The sequence below is a fragment of the Lacerta agilis genome, chromosome Z (genome assembly GCF_009819535.1).
Source record: "Lacerta agilis isolate rLacAgi1 chromosome Z, rLacAgi1.pri, whole genome shotgun sequence".
Lineage (NCBI taxonomy): Eukaryota > Metazoa > Chordata > Lepidosauria > Squamata > Lacertidae > Lacerta > Lacerta agilis.
The window spans coordinates 32,180,034-32,197,931 of record NC_046331.1 but is presented as its reverse complement, the minus strand read 5'-3'; the positions used below and the strand labels follow the sequence as shown (position 1 = coordinate 32,197,931).

The 17,898-nt window shown below is 39.7% G+C and overlaps 1 protein-coding gene across 7 annotated transcripts in view; it reads left to right on the top strand.

Moving 5' to 3' along the window:
• The window catches only part of DIAPH2 (diaphanous related formin 2), a 322,676-nt gene that overhangs the window by 241,717 nt on the left and 63,061 nt on the right, over positions 1 to 17,898 (top strand). For 5 of the 7 annotated variants that reach the window (XM_033137160.1, XM_033137158.1, XM_033137157.1 and 2 more), the window contains 2 exons: positions 3,716 to 3,811; positions 4,245 to 5,375. In XM_033137160.1, coding sequence (XP_032993051.1) covers positions 3,716 to 3,811; positions 4,245 to 4,447 — 299 coding nt within the window. In that variant the 3' untranslated portion in view covers positions 4,448 to 5,375. Of the gene's footprint in view, positions 1 to 3,715; positions 3,812 to 4,244; positions 5,376 to 17,898 lie in introns of those variants that run through there. The other 2 variants (XM_033137161.1, XM_033137162.1) reach the window with 1 other exon arrangement.

The following is a 17,898-nucleotide window of genomic DNA, read 5'->3' as shown; positions in this document are numbered from 1 at the left end:
ACCAGTTATGGTTTAATCTTCCCCTTCCCCTCCAAGCCCTTGTATGAAAGGCATTTTCATTTCACCATGTGCTTTTTCCAATTTTGTCGTTTCATCGTCCAGCTTTGCATCAATTTTGTCTCTAAGTAGTCTCCAGTTCCCTTTTTCAGAGGTTCAGTGGCCATCCTTCATGTATGATTTAGCTGAATTTCCTGCATTATAGGGGTCTGGACTCTTGCAGTCCCTTCCAACTCTACAATTCTATGATTGTGTGATAAATTAATGCAGTACAAAAGCTACACTTAAGCAGCTTTCAGATGGAAACTTCAACAACCCACATCCAAATGGTTGATGATATTAAGCTTATAGGAATTGTGCTTAAATTCCTCCCATCACCTTCAGTTTTGAATCATATACCTCTTCAGATTTCATGGATCAGAACAATGTACAAAACAGCAGAAATACTTGAAGTTAACTAGGCTGGATTGTTAAGCAAGCATACTGAAGCAACTGAAGCTAATCTGAAAACTTGTCAAAGCAATGGGAGTTATTGCATTGGGATCAGGCGATGGGTGTACCTTTCTGTTATGTCTTCAGGCAGCCTCACAGTAGGAGGGCTATTGGTTATGCACTAAAAGCAACTATAACAAAGTTCTTTGTGACACTTCCCACTAGTGATGGCTTGTAGGGTCCTGTCTTCTACCTCCTGTCCAGGGGGAGGGGCTAACTGTTTGCAGGTTTGTTCTGAGCAGTGCTCAGTATAGGCTTGTTTTCTTGATTGTATGCTTGAGCAAAAAAGTTTTCTTTTTACTGACAGTGAAAACAGACCAACACGGCTACCCACCTGTAAGTGAAAACTCTGTTCATCCTTTCAGTTTAGATTCTTTTGTTTGGGTTGTAGGTGATTTGGTATGATCGAATGTTTCCCTCAGGTTGTCCTTCTCTTTTTTCTTTTTCTCCTCTTCCCTCACGGGGAAGGGGCGCTTTACACCCAGGGCATTCTTTCTAGCTGCTTAGTTTAGTTGATAGAGGTTTTTCTGTGTGGTTCATGGCTGCGGCAGGGCTGGACAGCGTTTCCCTCAATAAACTATGGGCAGGACTGCCATTTTGAAGTGGTCATTGACGGCACATTCAACACAAGCGCTTGAGGCTTGTTTTTTTTACTGCTGTGCTCCATGTTCTCAGGGGTTCTGTCTTTCTCTGCTCTGGCCAGATCACCCACATCCAACCCAAACTTTTATCAGTAGGGCATTTGAACTATTCCCATTGGTGAGATCACATACTCCCTGCTTTTTTTTATAGCTTCAGCTGCATGTATGCTGGAAAGTTGGAGCAGCTTCAGGAGGGTGCTGTCAATATGCCATTTAGACAAGAGTGCCATTCTGTGCTGGGGTTGTGTGTGCACCTGAAGGGTGTCAGCTGGGTTTTCGTTTTTGCTTCTCAGTCCATTTTTTCTGCCCAGTTTTGTTCCTTATCTGCTGGTTCCCCCTGTGTCTTAATATTGGGTCTTCCTTATTCACCTGATCAGCAAAAGTATTGCTGTCCACTCCCTTGCTCTCAGGTAGGTTGGGTTGGGGGTGTTAGGGCTTGGAACTTTAATTGGGTTTTCCAGTTTGGGGAGGGGGTTCCTCTCATTTTCTGCCTTGGGTATGGCTTCTCCCCCTGTTTCTGTGGCCTTTCAACAGGAGGTGGTGAGGGCGCTTTCTGATTCCAGGTTATTAGTTTCTGGGGTTCACCTTTTATTAGTTTTTACAAGCATTCAAACTGAATCATGCTCTAGCTGAAAATATGCATGCACCCTCTAAGGCTTTTTTATTACTATTTTGCATGCAATGGCTCTTAGATTGCTGACTTCCAACCCCCAACCCCCACTGATTTTCAACCTCAATAAAGACTGGTGTTTGCTAAGAGTAAGTAATGATTTCTAAACCTTCCAGAAATCAGGTGGTACAGCCTTCATAGAACTATAATTTCTAAAGGCAAGTGTGAGATCACCTGCTTGGTGCCATTGCCATTATAAGAGAACAAGGGAGGCATTCATAGTTAGTTCCCGCATCTCTTTTTCTAGAAAAACAGCACTGACACTAGTCATCTTGTTGATATCCTTGTTTTCTGTGTATTGGGAGGATTTGTGTTTGTGTTTGGGGATGAATGTTCAGATATACAATCTCACCAGCTTTCTGAAATGGTTCACTTTTCCCCATGGAAGTGATATCTAGTGATTTTCTAAAGATGAAGATCATGTCTCCATTTTAAGATACTACTTTCTGACATGGAGAACATTACATCATTTTGGCTCAAACAGATTACCATTGTAGCACATCATAATGAACAAGGAAATACAATTGTAATGGAGGTGTGTACGGATTATGTATATGTCTGTAAACATTTATATCATTTGTATTTGAAATATTCATATGTGTATAGGCTGCAATTTGGCAGGTAGGCAGGCAGGTTTAATGCCCATTAAAATAAATGTGTCTATAATGTGTGTGTATGACTGAAAGCCTGTTTGGAAACTTTATGTATAATGTTACTTTTATTCATCTCACTAAATGGTGTTCAGGGTGCTGAATATAATCAAAGTGATGTAAAGTTACATTGTATTTGATTACAGACAAGCCATAGGTATGGGCAGAATAAAAATAGCAATAATAATATCAAACTCTTGTTATTTGCTTCCAGAGTATATAGTTAGCTTTTGCAGATAAGCCTATAATGTGGGTAGAAACAAAATAAGCATCATGGTTCATTGGTCTTCTACTTCTCATAGCTGTTTCTGCCCTGTATGTCTTGCATTATTACATACCTCTCCAAGACCTTATTAACAAAACAAATTGAAACATGAAGTGTTAACCATGCAAGTGAGGATTGGACAAATAATTAAATAATTAATTTTAACCAGCTTCCCTTAGTATACCAGGGATAAAAGAGATTTTAAAACCTTCCAGCCCTCACTGCTTAAAGTGGTGGATTATTTTCTGCCTATAGATTTGGAGAACATTATGTATCATTTCATCGGTCTTCACTTGCAGGTTCTTTATTTGAATAAGTAAGTTTTAGTATAATTGTGTCTGCCTAAAGTATTAGCATGGGTGTGGGGGAGAGAGAACAGTTGTATAAAGTATGACCTTGGTACCTGAGAGGACTAAAAATGAATTCCCTGCTTTCCCATTCACTTCAACATATATGGCAGATTAATAATTTGTTTTGCTTGTTCCAGTGTATTTACCCCTGCTTTTAAAGTGAATGAAGATTATGTATGGAAGAGCTCCTTGTCTATACTGAATGGAATGGTAGTGATGTCTTTGTTCCTTATTAAAACTTATGGGAAGTTCACCTGATGTTGATGAGTGTATCAAATTGCTTCATGTGCATCAATTCTGCTAAGCAGGCTTGCATAGGGATCTTTCAAAAGGAACTTAGGACTGCAAAAGATGTTCCTGATCAGCACCTGTTCATTTGCATATGGAGCATGTCATCAATAATACAGGAGACAAGGTCTTAAAGTCAGAATAACAGCGAGTGAGGTTGGCATCAATTTTGTTTAATAGAACTTCATAAACAAACTAGTCAGTGGTGTAACATGAAACTGACAGCTTTCATTACAGTAAAATATATGTCTTTAATTTAGTGGTTTTATGTAAATGTGACCCTATTTTTTCTTTTCATATTTTTCCCTGTGTTATAGCCTTAATTGCAAAGAGATTAATTTTACTTCCTCTGCTATTCACAGAGGGCGACGAGACAGGAGTGATGGATAATCTACTTGAGGCACTGCAATCTGGGGCAGCATTCAGGGATCGCAGGAAACGAACGCCAAGAACTCAGGGTAGGACATTTGCTGAACTTTTTTTGGGGCGAGGAAATGTATCTAATGTTCAAAGTCAGGGAGGAAGGGAGTCTGTTTGGGGAAAGCTTGTATTACTGTTTTTGACTCATATGAAAACTCAGCAGGACATGTGTATGCAGTCACAAGTTTTAAAATTCTAACTGTATCTACAGATAATTGTAGAGGGCAAAAAAGAAAGGAACAGAGGGTTCCCTGTGTGCTTGATACAGCATTAAATATAAATAAATAAACACTCCACAGTTTGTGGAACATCACTGAAAATCATCATCATAATTAAATTTACTTAGCCGAAATCTTTAGACTCTGGGAATTGTGAATTTTTATTATAGTTAGATTTTGTTTATTTGCTTGCTGCACTTTGGCATCAGTCAATCTATTTTTGAAGAGGTATATCCTGCTTTGTATATTTAAGTTGAGCAGTTACTGAACCAAGATTGGTCCTGCCAAGAAGCACCCTGTGCCTGCTCAGCCAACTCTTACAGCGGGGAGGGAGAACACACTCTGCGCAGACTTCTTGGAAAAGAGGAGAAAGCATTTGAAGTTGAAGCAGGAATTGGCTTGAGAGACTGTGGTATGACTGAAGGCATAGATATAGGAGTTGGAAGAGGAAATTGACCTTTTGATTTCCACACACTAGGATCAGAAGTTTCTAGTTGTGGTACATGAGGATGGGGAAGAAGGGAATGGGTAAACCCAAGGCTTATGATTGTCTGTGCACATAAGACTATAACTACTTTAGTGTTACTTAAAAGTGATCTGTGAATATAAAAATGCATACAAATTTGCTAACCATTTCTTAATATTTACTATAATTATACTCAGTTTCTATTGTGTATATATTTACTTTGCAAAGAAAAAGAGATGGTTTAGTGCTGGGTCTCAGTATAGGCACAGGGAGAGGGGGGTATAATTTACCAACTGAAGAAAGCAATAGATTGTATTGTAATTCTACAGAATTCTAGGACAGAGATGCAATGTAATGCTTCCTTGTCCCTTTGTTAGATCCTGCAATATTAGCCTTTGTTGGTTGTAGTTGGGGGTGAGGAAGATATTTACATCTCCTTCCTTCCTTGTTCAACTCCTGTTCATATGAATTTGCTAGGAATTTTAAATATAATGAAAGGGAACCAGTGGACAGGCTCCTTATGCAGTCTTACAAAATTGTAAGCTGTCAGCAAATTTGATTATTGTAGAAGATTATTATGAGTAATCTTTGGCTGGGAGGTGGAATTGTATCCAGTGTACCTATGTTTATAGAAATAGTATTAGCTAAAATGTTTTCTGATAGATACATAGATAAGACAGAATGCTCCCAGGTATAAAGGAGGATTCTCTTTGTTGAGAAAAGTAATATGTTTTCCTTAGCTTCTTTACTGTCTAATCAGTTTACACCGTCTAATATTTTCACAAATAGCCTCCACAAATCCTACTGATTGCCCTGTAGAGTAAATTCAAATAGGAGGTTGTAGTATTGATCCTACCATAATGTGTTGTAAATATGACATATTAGTCTGTGCATATTAAAGGCTTATTGTCATCTGAAGTGCAGGTGTCTGAGGTACAAGTCCACAAAACGAAGTTTATATGTCATGTTTCTTTTTATGTACTTTTGACACTGCGTGGCCTACCTTTCCCAAGGACTTAATTGTATCCTAATACAGGTTTAGACATATAGATTTAATAGTAAAAACTGTATTTCAGGTGTTCATTCATATGTCACAAAACATGGTATAGCAAACGTATGGTTTATTTATTTGATTTTGACTGAATGAAATATAATTAAATATTGTTGCACAAACTTTCTGCCTGTTTATGCTGTAAAAAGGAAAAGTGCACCCTACGTATTCACTAAGATTTTGATTGTTGTAATACAGTCAACTGCATGTGAGCAAAATGTTTGCTTTTCTATCTACTGCACATCTACATGAAATATGATTAAATCACATTGGCAGTGAAATACTTTAAGTGGTCACAATTTCTCTCTCTCCTACTTATGTAAATATTGTAAAGGGGATGAGTATTTTAAATGTGGAATTTGAATCTTACCTGGCTTTCCTGTTTAATGACTCAATGATAGTGAAATCCCTTCTCCTTTAAACAATTCTGCCAGCATTCTGTCATACCAGAAACTTCTTAAAAGGACATATGTTGAACCGTATCCATCACTCTTTCACCAATTATCCATGACCTTTTATCCTAGCCTCAGGCTATGAGATTATAAAACAAGACCAATTCTGAAATATATTCCTTCTAATATTAGTTTAAGCACACACCCTCCACATTTCTAACAATTTTTCTTTTTTTAAAAAATCCACTAAGCTTCTAAACCTTTTACCATCGAATTACATTTCTGGAAACCTTAATAGCTGCTGCTCTTTTAGGAGTGTCCTAGTTCAGAAACACTGCAGCTGCAGTGTTACTGTGTGCCATCATTTCCCCCTCTTTCTAATTACAGCAAAGTTATAGCTTTGAGGTACATACTATGGCTGTTTAACCGTTACCTGTGGTCTAAACAACTGAGCTTCTTAGGCTTGCCGATTGGAAGGTTGGCACTTTGAATCTGCGCAATGGGATGAGCTCCCGTTGCTCTGTCCCAGCTCCTGCCAACCTAGCAGTTCGAAAGCACACCAGTGCAAGTAAATAAATAGGTACCACTGTGGTAGGAAGGTAAACAGCATATATGCAGCATTGCACCCAGCAGGACTTACTTCAAAATAAGCAATCATAGAATTGGGTTGTTAGCCCATTTTTAGATTAGCAGTTAATTTCAGAAATATGCAAGCGTTCCAGTTCTTATGCCATGGACCTTTATTATTTATACCCCGCCCATCTGGCTGGGTTTCCCCAGCCACTCTGGAAGGCTTACAGCATACAGCGTTGCAGTTCTTATGAAAATCTTCCAGCTAGTGTGGGCTTTCCAGTTTGTTATAATTCTAGAATTTTGCCTTGGCAATTATCATCACGTAGTATAAAGGTCCTTTTCACGCTGTATGCAGATCTAGTTTTTGAGCTGGGGTCTATGTAGGGATGCTTTTATAGCTGTAACATATACCTTCCGCATTATGTGGCTGAAGATAACGAAGTTCTTGCCCTGTGTTCATGTTTCTCATAAGTGTGTTGCACTTCAGAATTACTAAACATCTCTTGTTTCCATGGTTTTATTTGGTTCCTTAAGTCTTGCTTGCTTTAAAAAATATTAATTCTTCATATCTATTACTATTTATTAAATTTATATATTGCTCTTCATTCAAAGATCACAGGGTGATTTACAACATAAAAACACAAAATACATAACATAATAGCAACAAACAATAATCCACACTACACATTTAAAAGGCCATAGATTGTTAAATTAGCCAAAGGCCTGGTTGAAGAGGAATGTTTCCTCCCAGTGCCTAAATATATGTACCAGTAATGAACGCACCAGGTGAGCCTCCCTGGAGAGAGCACTCCACAGACATGGAGCCACCACACAAAAGGCCTGTTCTCATGTTGCCACCCCCCCCCCCTGGACTTCTCATGGAGGGGTCACACAACAAAAAGCCTCATGATGATCACAGAGCTTTGGTTTGCTCATCTGAGGAGAGGTGATCCTTAAGATATTGTGGTCTTGAGCCATTTTAGGATTTAAGTAGAGCCATTTAAGTGGTGCCCTCCTTGTGGAATGCCCTCCCATCAGGTGTCAGGGAGATTAAAAAAATACACAACTTTTAGGCAACATATGAAAGCAGCCCTGTTCAGGGAAGTTTTTAATGTCTGGCATTTTATTATTATGTTTATATTTTGCTAGAAGCCTCCCAGAGTGGCTGGGGAAACCCAGGTAGATGGGTGGGGTATAAACAATAACAAATATTTTTATTATAGCTCAAAACTAGCACTTAGAATTGGACACAGAAACTGGCAGCCAATGCAGTCATGCCAGGATTGGTGTTATATGCACAAATGATTTTGCCTCAATGAGCAACCTGGCTGCTGAATTCTGCACCAGACCATCTTCAGAGGCAGCCCTACATATAATGCATTGCAGTAATTTAGGGTTAGGATATTCTTATCCAGATAGTGATGCAGCTGATCCACCAACTAAAGCTGATGGAAGGCACTCTGTGCCACTGAGGCCCAGTTGACAGCAATGGATTCAGAAGTACCCCCAACCTGCTCCTTCAGAGGGAGCATAGCTCCATCAAGAACAGTCAACCCCTCATCCATCTGGTCTAACAGTGCCTCAGTCCTGTCTGGATTCTGCTTTAGTTCATTGTCTCTCATCTAGTCCATTACTGAAATGTAAGCCTATGGTCTTTTGAAACCAAAGCTTTATTTATTTTTTAGAGAGAGATTATTATGTTGTTTTGGATTAACAATGCTTTATGCTCAATTAACAGAAAATAGTTCTTTATCGCTAACAGGTCTATTATATGTTTTATATGTTTGAGCCCATTTCAATGCATGTAATTTATAATCATATCCCCCCAAAAATGTTATTTAGTAATTGCTTTAGTCACAGACGTCCATGAACTGTCCTAAGGCAATATAAAAACCTATATTCAGTAAATTACTTCAATTTCTCATGCTGCTTATTTTGTAATAGTTCTGAAATAAGTAAGAACTAAATTATATATCTTAGAAGAGTTGGTTGTAAGCAACAGTCTTGGGAAGATGTATTTACTTAGCATATGATATAATCATCGTCCTGATGGAGAAAAACATAAAGATATATTTGTTTTAAATAATAATCACCAGTAATTCGTTTCTAATTATTTGACTTGATTTTAATCATTTGGCTTGATAAATACTTTATAGGAGGTTCTAAGAAATAGCCATTTGGGAACATTTTAGTTCATTTTTTCTTTCTTTCTCTGAAATAAAGATTCAGGCAGTCCTTGTCCCTATCAGTCCTATCAATCTGTGACACATCATACTTTTTGTCAATTCCTTGGCATAATAATGCACTGGATGAGCAGCAGTACATTGAGACTTAAAGCATACTAGTCTGAGGCACTGTTAGTATGTGACTGAACTGCCCAGGTAAGTGGCATTCAACCTGAACTGAAAGGGGGTTCTATTTTCCCTAAAATTTCAATTATGCCATGCTCTAGCAGGTAGATAGCTTGGGGGTGTTCCTTGATTGTCACTGAAAGTATGTCATGTGACATGAAGCCATTTATCAGTGTTGGTTATAACTATGCCTGGATAACAGTGGTCTGACTTCATTTATTCATACTATCAGGGGCTGGCTGGACACCGAAGAGTGGAGGCTGGATACTGATTAGTGGACACTGGGAGAGAGGGGTTGAAGGCTGACTTGGAAGAAGGGAAGCATGAACTGAGGGAACATGTAACAGCCAGAAGACGAGAGTCAGAGGCAGGAGAAGCTGCAGGATTGGAGAGTGAAGAACAGTTGCAGGAGGAGGGAGAGATAAGTCAGGCTGGTATAGACTGGAGGGCTTTCACACTTCCTCATCCTGCCCCCACCCCTCCTGCTTCACAGTCTCCCAAGACCAGAAGAGGATTGAAGCGAGAGGAGTAGAAGCATGCATAGTCTGGGCCTGCTTGCACAAAGCTTGGGTGGGGAAGATATGTAAGCTGAGGTCAGGGCAGGGCCTCTCTGTTATAGCAAATGTCTCATTGGGTGAACACCAAGAGTAGCTGAGAGATGGAGGGCTGATAGACATGCCTTTCCCTAACCTGTAGGTGTACTTTTGACAATACAAAGTTAATTCCTCACTCTGGATATTCCATGCCTGACAGCGCCATGGCACATACCTTGTTTTTTAATGTATTTTTTTGTATTATTCTGTATTTTTATGATGTGAACTGCCCTAAGATCTTCAGATGAAGGGCAGTATACAATTTAACAGTTAAAATATTAAAAAAATGTCAGTTGTCAGAAATCATCATCAGATATTTCACTTTCATTTAGTTAGCTCATGTCTCAATTAGACAGAAATAATACAGTGTGTTGTATGTACTCATCATACTTACAGTATTCAAGTCCTAAATTTCCTAATGATTATTCCATAGCTTCATGCAAAAGAGAAACGAGTGAACATTGTGGGAGCCTACCTCCCCAAAAAAGCTTTATGATGATGAAAATCAGTTTCAAGTAGATTCACAATTTAGTGGAGAGCTTTGTGCACGAGTTGGATGGTTACCATTGTTTATTTGTTAACAACCAGAAGACAGTTCTTGCTAAGCTTGAAAGTAAGAAAATAACTGTGTTTCAGTTATAAACAGTGATGGAAAGAAGAGATAATTTTCCCTAGGGATCCTGGATGGCAGTTTCAAGTCTGTTATGACTCTTTCCACCAACCAGTCAGGCAGGGTTTCCGTCAGAGAACCTTTCTAAGGGAGGAGCCATCCCATTCTCCCCATTCCAGCTGGCAGATCAAGGATGATCCATCCACACACTGTCCTCTACCAACACTAGCATAGCCTTGGTATAACTACAAATATGGAGGAAAAGCTGCACAAGGGGCAACAAAACATAATAATATTAATAACAAGGACAGGAAAGAGGTAGAAAGACCACCCAGACTTTTAATAAAAAGGTAAAGGACCCCTGACAGTTAAGTCCAGTCGCACATGACTCTAGGTTTGCGGCGCTCATCTCGCTCTATAAGCCAAGGGAGCCGGCATTTGTCCGCAGAAATTTTTCCAGGTCATGTGGCCAGCATGACTAAGCCGCTTCAGGCAAAACCAGAGAGCGCACGGAAACGCTGTTTACCTTCGCACCAGAGCGCTACCTATTTATCTACTTGCACTTTGACGTGCTTTCGAACTGCTAGGTTGGCAGGAACTGGGACCGAGCAACGGGAGCTCACCCCGTCGTGGGGATTCGAACAACCGACCTTCTGATCGGCAAGCCCAAGAGGCTCAGTGGTTTAGACCACAGCGCCACCCTAGGCAGCCCTAATTCTAATTTCCAACGGTGGCCACCCCAACATCTCAGAACGATAAGCAACTTCCAGAAGAAGATGTGGGCACTACCCTCCAGGAACCCCGTGGGGGGGGGGGGGAATAAATTTAAGAATATCCATTCCCACCACCGCCCAGGGATCCTGGAGGGCAGTTCTAAGTCTGGGACGTATAAGAGCGATAACATTCAAGGTGTGTTACCTGAAGGCAGGTCATGGATGAAATACCCTCTGGAGCACCATCTGCCTCAATTCTGCATCTGCAGACACTCAGGAATCAACCTTGTATTGCTTTGGAAAGGTATGCATGGAGGCCGAAGTAGCCACCTTACAAATCTCCAGAATAAGGAGATTGAATGCAGCTGAATTAGCAGTCCTCCTCAGAGAATGAGCTGTGAGATCACCCAGAGGCACTTGTCCAAGTGCGTGGAATGCTTGTATAATGGCCTCCTTGTCACCCTGAAATAGTGGGTGAGGAAACCCCAAAAGAAATGAATAGTGCTTCTGGTTTCCAGAAAAAAAGGCTTGTTCAGGTAGAAACTCAGAGCTCTCCTCACATCCGGGGTGTGCCATAAGCATTCCCAATCAGACTGTACATTAGGGCAAAAGGATGGCAAAACCGCTTCTGTGCCCTATGAAATAAAAGATTTATTTTTGTCGCAAGAAACCCTCAAGAAACCCTGGGAATAGTAAGAATTTCCATTTTTCTTTTAAATGCATATTATGGTACATATGCTAATTATTATGTAAGCTGCTTTTGGCTATATTGTCAGTATTGAGTACCCTGAAGCACAATGCACATTAATTAGAAAGAAGGCAGCTTTTTTGACAAATTCTCTTCAGTGAAAGTCATGTTAGGAAAGGATTATATGAACTTATTTTCCTTCCAATGTACTTCTTTTATTAATAATTTTAGTTCTCTTGCTCTCCATTTTTACTGTCGATTATCAGTTCCCAAAAATGTTTTTTTAGTGGGACTGATATACATATTGCTAGCAACGTTTTATCCAAAATATTTTAAACTGAAAAAATTATTCCCAGCCTCAGACTTTGAATGTACAGTTGACTTACAACGTATGTGCATTTAACTTGAGTGAATTCAGCTTTTTTGCTCAAGTCTTCCAAGCAGTAAGACACATAGATGATTTGATTGTTCAGTTTCATCTGTCAATGAAACAAAGCCTCAATCTCACATGGAATTACAGACATTTTGAGATCTTATCAATAAATGTTTGATCTGCTCAATAAATGTTTGATCCGCTCAAGAGACAGCAGTGGAAGTTCCCAATTGCCACATTTGTCACCAAAAAAATCACCAGCAGCAAATGAGCCCATTCAATCAACCTCTGAAGCTAAACCACAGACAACCACTTTGACTTTAACTGGCTATTGGTGACCCTAAATTGTCCTCCTCTCCTCTCCTGTCCTCCTCTCCTCTCCTGAAACAACATCAAAATCAAAAGAGCAAAACAGTTGTCATGCACCTATAAGTGCTGTGCTGTATGGGCCATTTCCTGGTTTTAAAGGATTGTGTTGACCATATACTATTTTTGCTTTACACACTATCCTTGGAACATAACCCCCACATAAGTTGTAAGTTGGCTGTAGTTAATTTGTGCTTGACAAAGAGAACTGTGTGACTAGGGGCAGAATTCTACAGGATTCCTAAGTTACTCCGAGCATCATTTACAAAATGACTGTCTGGAAGTGGGGAATGCTGCAGCCTTACATTGCAGTAAGTTATTATGATCATTATTATTAAGTCCTAGTTAATATTAATATAGCTAGCTAACTGATTGCTTCTATAGTACGTTTTCAGTCTTCATCATTGCTACACCACACACTTAGAAGCAGGCATCACAGAATATAGTGAGATTGACATCTAAGTTCACATACCGTATTTTCCGGTCCATAAGGCGCTCCGTACCACAAGACGCACCTGGCTTTTAAAGGGAAAAAACCAGAAAAAATATTTTCCTGGTTTTCCTCCTCTAAAAGGCAGGGAGGGGAGCGCTGGAGGGGGAGCCCCTTCTCCTCCCCGCTTGCTTTAAAGGGACATGGGGATGAGGGGAGAATGCTCCACCAACCTCCCTGCCGCCCACCGATCCCAAAAGCAGGCATCGCAGCTGACTCCCCCCACCTCCTGCCAAATGCGGCGGGAGATGGGGGGAGGCAGCGGGAAGCGCAGAGGATGTTGCTGAATCATGCCAGCACCTACATTCCCCGAAAGAAGCTTCTTTCGGGGAACGGAGGTGCTGGCATGATACTGCAACATCGCCACTGCCTCCCCCCACCTCCCGCCAAATGCAGCGGGGGATGGGAGGAGGCAGCGGGAGCGAAGCCTTCACTCCATAAGGCGCACAGGGATTTTCCCTTCCTTTTTAGGAGGGAAAAAGTGTGTCTTACGGAGCGTAAAATATGGTATATACGATTCTGTGTTGCATGCTGTGTTTGGTTCCTGTGGGTAAGAGAATATAAGGCTAGCTCTGTTCACTAGATGGCTTATTTGCTTCTTGATCTATGTAGTTGTCTGTCTGTTGTTGGGAGACAATGAATCTCAAATGTCCAGTTTTCAAAATTTTAATATTTCTATCTTTGTGAAGCAACATATGATGAAAATGTAATGTTCACATTGAAAAACACTGTAATAGCACACTAGCATATTAAAATTATGGAGATGTGAATGTTCAGCAGACCTCTTGCTCTTGAGAGATGGTTCCCTGCTTAGCTCAGTTGTACATTCTCTCTCTCTCTCTCTCTCTCTCTCTCTCTCTCTCTCTCTTTATCACACACAACAACACAACACACACACTTAACATTGTTGAATTCAGGAAAAAAACAACTAGTAAAGAGAAGGAAATTGGTTAAAGAACTGCATGAATGTCAGAAGTGCATTATAAATACACAGCAGGAGGCTTGAGAGCATTTTCCAAATTATAAGGAGGATTGATAACATGAAGATGGTTACTCTCTTCTTCACAGTTGAGATTTTTTAAAAAGTGAAATGCTACAATTTGCAACAATAGTAGGTAAGTAATCAGGCAAAGTGCATTATAGAGAGAAGAATAAAACCAAACAACTCTATAACAGTTGCAAGCAAGTGTAAAATTTTAAATGGGCTTAGCTGTTAGTTGCCATCAACTTCTTCAGCAAGATTTATCACCCAGTCCTCTGCCAGTCCGGGCATACAGTACTAAACTAGATGAAGCAATGGTCTGATTCCATATAAGACAGCTACATTTGTTCAAGTGATGAGAGCCTTAGGCTTCCAATTTGAGATTACGCTACCTGATTCACATATATAATTTTACATGAAATCAGCTGATAGAACTTGTTTTTATGTTATGTAACAGAGATTTACCAAAGTCTTCTTTGGTGGGTTTTTATTTATTTATTCACACATTCAAGATCCTCTCCCCCCCATTTGAAGCAGAAGTTTTGAAGACATTTCACCTAATTGTTATTTCAATGCTTTTGGTGTGGTCATAGGCATTGGATCTTTAGTATCATATTTATTGACATAATAGTGTGCTGGTCACTCACCCATCATTGTCCTATAGTCCCCATTTTGCATGACAGTGTGGACTGTTTTATAGATAGATGTTTATCATATGGGAAGCTACTTGTGCTGCTCCATATCTATTATTGTGTGTTTGAACTCCTGTGTGTGTGAGACCTTGTAAGGATCTCAAGCCTTAAGTCAGCTCAACAGGAAATAATCTAACCATGATAAGGGACTGATGTCAATATCCCCCACTTTCAGATCACCCTCCTCCTGCCCAGATGAGAAACCAAGGTCCCAAGTGTGGCCTGCCACATGTGTTGGGCTGGTGACATGTTGGGACAGCCCCATGGTTGTCATAGCAGCCATGAAATCCTGGGCCATCGCAGAGCCTTGGCTTGTATGTTAAAGTCCCCTTTAGGAGTCAGCACCAATACTTTGAATTGTGCTTGGGAATGTACTGGGAGCTAACACAGGTCTTTTAGGAGTAGTGTTATATGGCTCTGGCAGCTGCTCCCAGTCATCAGTCTGGCAGCTGTGTTTTGGATTAATTGTAGTTTCAGAGTTACCTTCAAAGGTAGCCCCACGTAGAGCACATTGCAGTAGTCCAAGTGGGAGATAACCAGAGCATGTACCACTCTGGTGAGAAAGTATGCAGGCAGGTAGAGTCTCAGCTGATGCACTAGATGGAGCTGGTAGACAGCCGTCCTGGACACAGAATTAACCTGTGCCTCCATGGACAGCCGTGAGTTCAAGATGACCCCAAGGCTACGCACCCAAGGCACAGTTGCCCCATTCAGTACCAGTGAGTGCACCACAGCTGCCCACCCCCTGTCCTCCAGAAACAGTACTTCTGTCTTGTTGGGACCAGCTGCACCCTGCTCACCCACTCAAGTCTCAGTGATACAGACCAGATATAGACCAGTGATACAGACTATGAGAATAGGATTCTAGACTGGTTATGTTTTGTCCTGATCCATCAGGGCTCTTAATAACTTATGTTCATCTTCAAAATGCACATAATTTCCTCTTAAGTCTTCCAGACTTACCTTAAGTGGGCTACAGATGTGAACTAGATGAACCAAAAAGTCATACTAGCAGTTTTCCTCCATGTGTTATTTGAAAAATATACTTACGAATAACACAAAAAAACACATTACAAAAATGTTGCTTCAACCTCCTGGTTTGTAAAACTTTCAGCAATTCCTGTGTCTGGAATGACTCTTCCCTGAGCCAAACTGAGAGATCTGGGGTGTTATTTTCACAGCAACTATACTTGCTTTGTTTCACTGCAGCATTTGGTATCTGTCTTAGTTCTCATTTTTATTGATTTCATTCAACCTTTCCCTTCCTTGATGGTTATTATGCTGCTGATCATCAGTGTCCAGCACCTAATACTTAAAAGTTTTTAGGTCTGTTTCCCTCTCCTGAAATGCTGTGTTTTATAGGCTTGCCATATGGAGAGTTCTATATAAAATAAAATGTGATACAATACTTCTCATTCATTAAATAGCTTTCAAATAATTTATCATTCATGGAGAACATGAAACTATCACTTAGCTAGATACATAAAAGATACATAAAAGCAATAATAGTGAAGATTTCTTAAATTTAACAATATTGAGTTTTATTAGTCTAATCAAACTTGATATACATGTGTGCATTTGGTACACTAGATTGCTGGCATGGCATTTATTGGCTGGAAGCAATTCATTTTTAATTCATGAGAGGCTATTTGAACATTGTGAAGTGTGCTTTTGTGTTACACATTTTTTACACAATTAAGAGATACCCCTTAACCTACGTATTCTTTGTCAAAGAAAAAGCAGAAGGGAAAACATAGTTTGTTGCATTATTATGCTTACAAGGCAATGGAACTGCGCATAGCTGGAATTCCAGCAAAAGGCCGAAGGCCAACCATCTTTTATTAGAAGCATGAATACTAATGTTAACATGATGATTTTGTTATACCAGAGGAACATTTATATTATGCCATATATATTGTTCAATGATGAAGGACAACAGAAGTGAGAAACAGTGTATCCTGCAGAGTACTCAACATTCCTATGCCTTCAGTCATTCTCATTATGTACTGGAAGTTCAAGGTTAGATCTTTCTTACAGTTAGCATGCATTGTACTATTCAATACCAAATGTGTTATATTATAGAAATCAAAACAGTTTGTGTCCTTCTGCATCTTATGCTTTCAAACAAAATGCAGCTGTGTTTGAATAAGAGGCCTGGAATGTATCATAACCAAGCAGGGTTAGTGTTAAGAGTCAGTACAACCAACTATTTGCTGAGGACCATGCTTCAAGAAGGGGCTCCCTTCTGGGCCTCCTTGTGTTGGCGCTTGATGCAAAACTGCAGATATTGTCAGTAGAAAGGGACAAATATAATAATAAATCCTAACCTCATATATATACATTGATGGAATCTGGAACTGGTGGTTACCGGCCAGAAAATATATTTTGTGATCACAGTAGCAAACTAACTGTATGAAAAAGGCAAAGTCAATGTTTGAGATCACTAGGAAAAGGATTGAAAAGTCTAAAATTATGCATGTTGTGTACAAAGTGGATAGAGAAAAGTAACTCTGCTCTCATTTATTTATTTATTTATTTATTTATTTATAAGGGTGTATATGAACTGCCAGCTCATAAAAAGAATATGTGGGCAGTGTAGAATAAAATAATTAAAATTATAAAAGGATAAAACACAGAAAAATATTAATAATATTAGAACTAGGATCATCCAATGAAGCTGAAGGTCCAGGGCAAACCAAATGAAGCACTTCTTCCTATAGCACATAGTTACTGCTACCACAATGTGGCAGGTAAATTTGTTGCCGCAAGAGCTAGCAGTGCCCAGCAACTTGAATGACTTTAGAAGGGAATTAGACAAATTCAGGAAGAGTTAGGTAGGCTGTTAATGACTAATAGTCATGATGACTAGTACTTACTACCTTCAGTAACAGAGTCAATATGCTCTGAGCATCAGCTGCTGTTGATGATGAATAGGAGGGAGATATTGCACTCATGTTCTACTTATGGACTTAGCCACTATAAACACAGAATGTCTAGGTGGACCTTTGGTCTGATCTAGCAGGGCTTTTCTTATATTAAGGTAGGTGAATGGGCAGCAGTGAAGAAACGGACTGGTTCAGGAAGAGCATCTTGCCCAAGTGTTCCTTTAAAATCTTGAGTTGTCACAAAAATGAAGCTGTCAAAGCTGCATTTAGATCATACTGCTTCAGAAATCATTAGATGAACATAAGACTCCACAGACACATAACTAAAAATCCACTATTTTCATCTGCTCACCTCATCAGCTTGTGGCTAATTCATCTGAATGAAGTCTTCCAACCCACTGGAGGCTTTATAAACCTATTTATAGTTTCTATCCCTCCTTGGACCTACATAAACACAGAAATTGCCACGCACATAGTAGTCCAAAATGAATCACAAGATGTGAAGACCAGGGTGAAATTCAAATGGCTATTTGTAAAAGATGTATGTGCTGTAGAACAGATAGAAGAGGGTTTAACTATTATCATCTTTGGATATGTGATCTTCTGTTTTTGATATGCTCTGATATGCTCTAAAGAAATTAGGAGATGGCCCTTCTCCAATTCCTGTCTCACCTCATTTTTC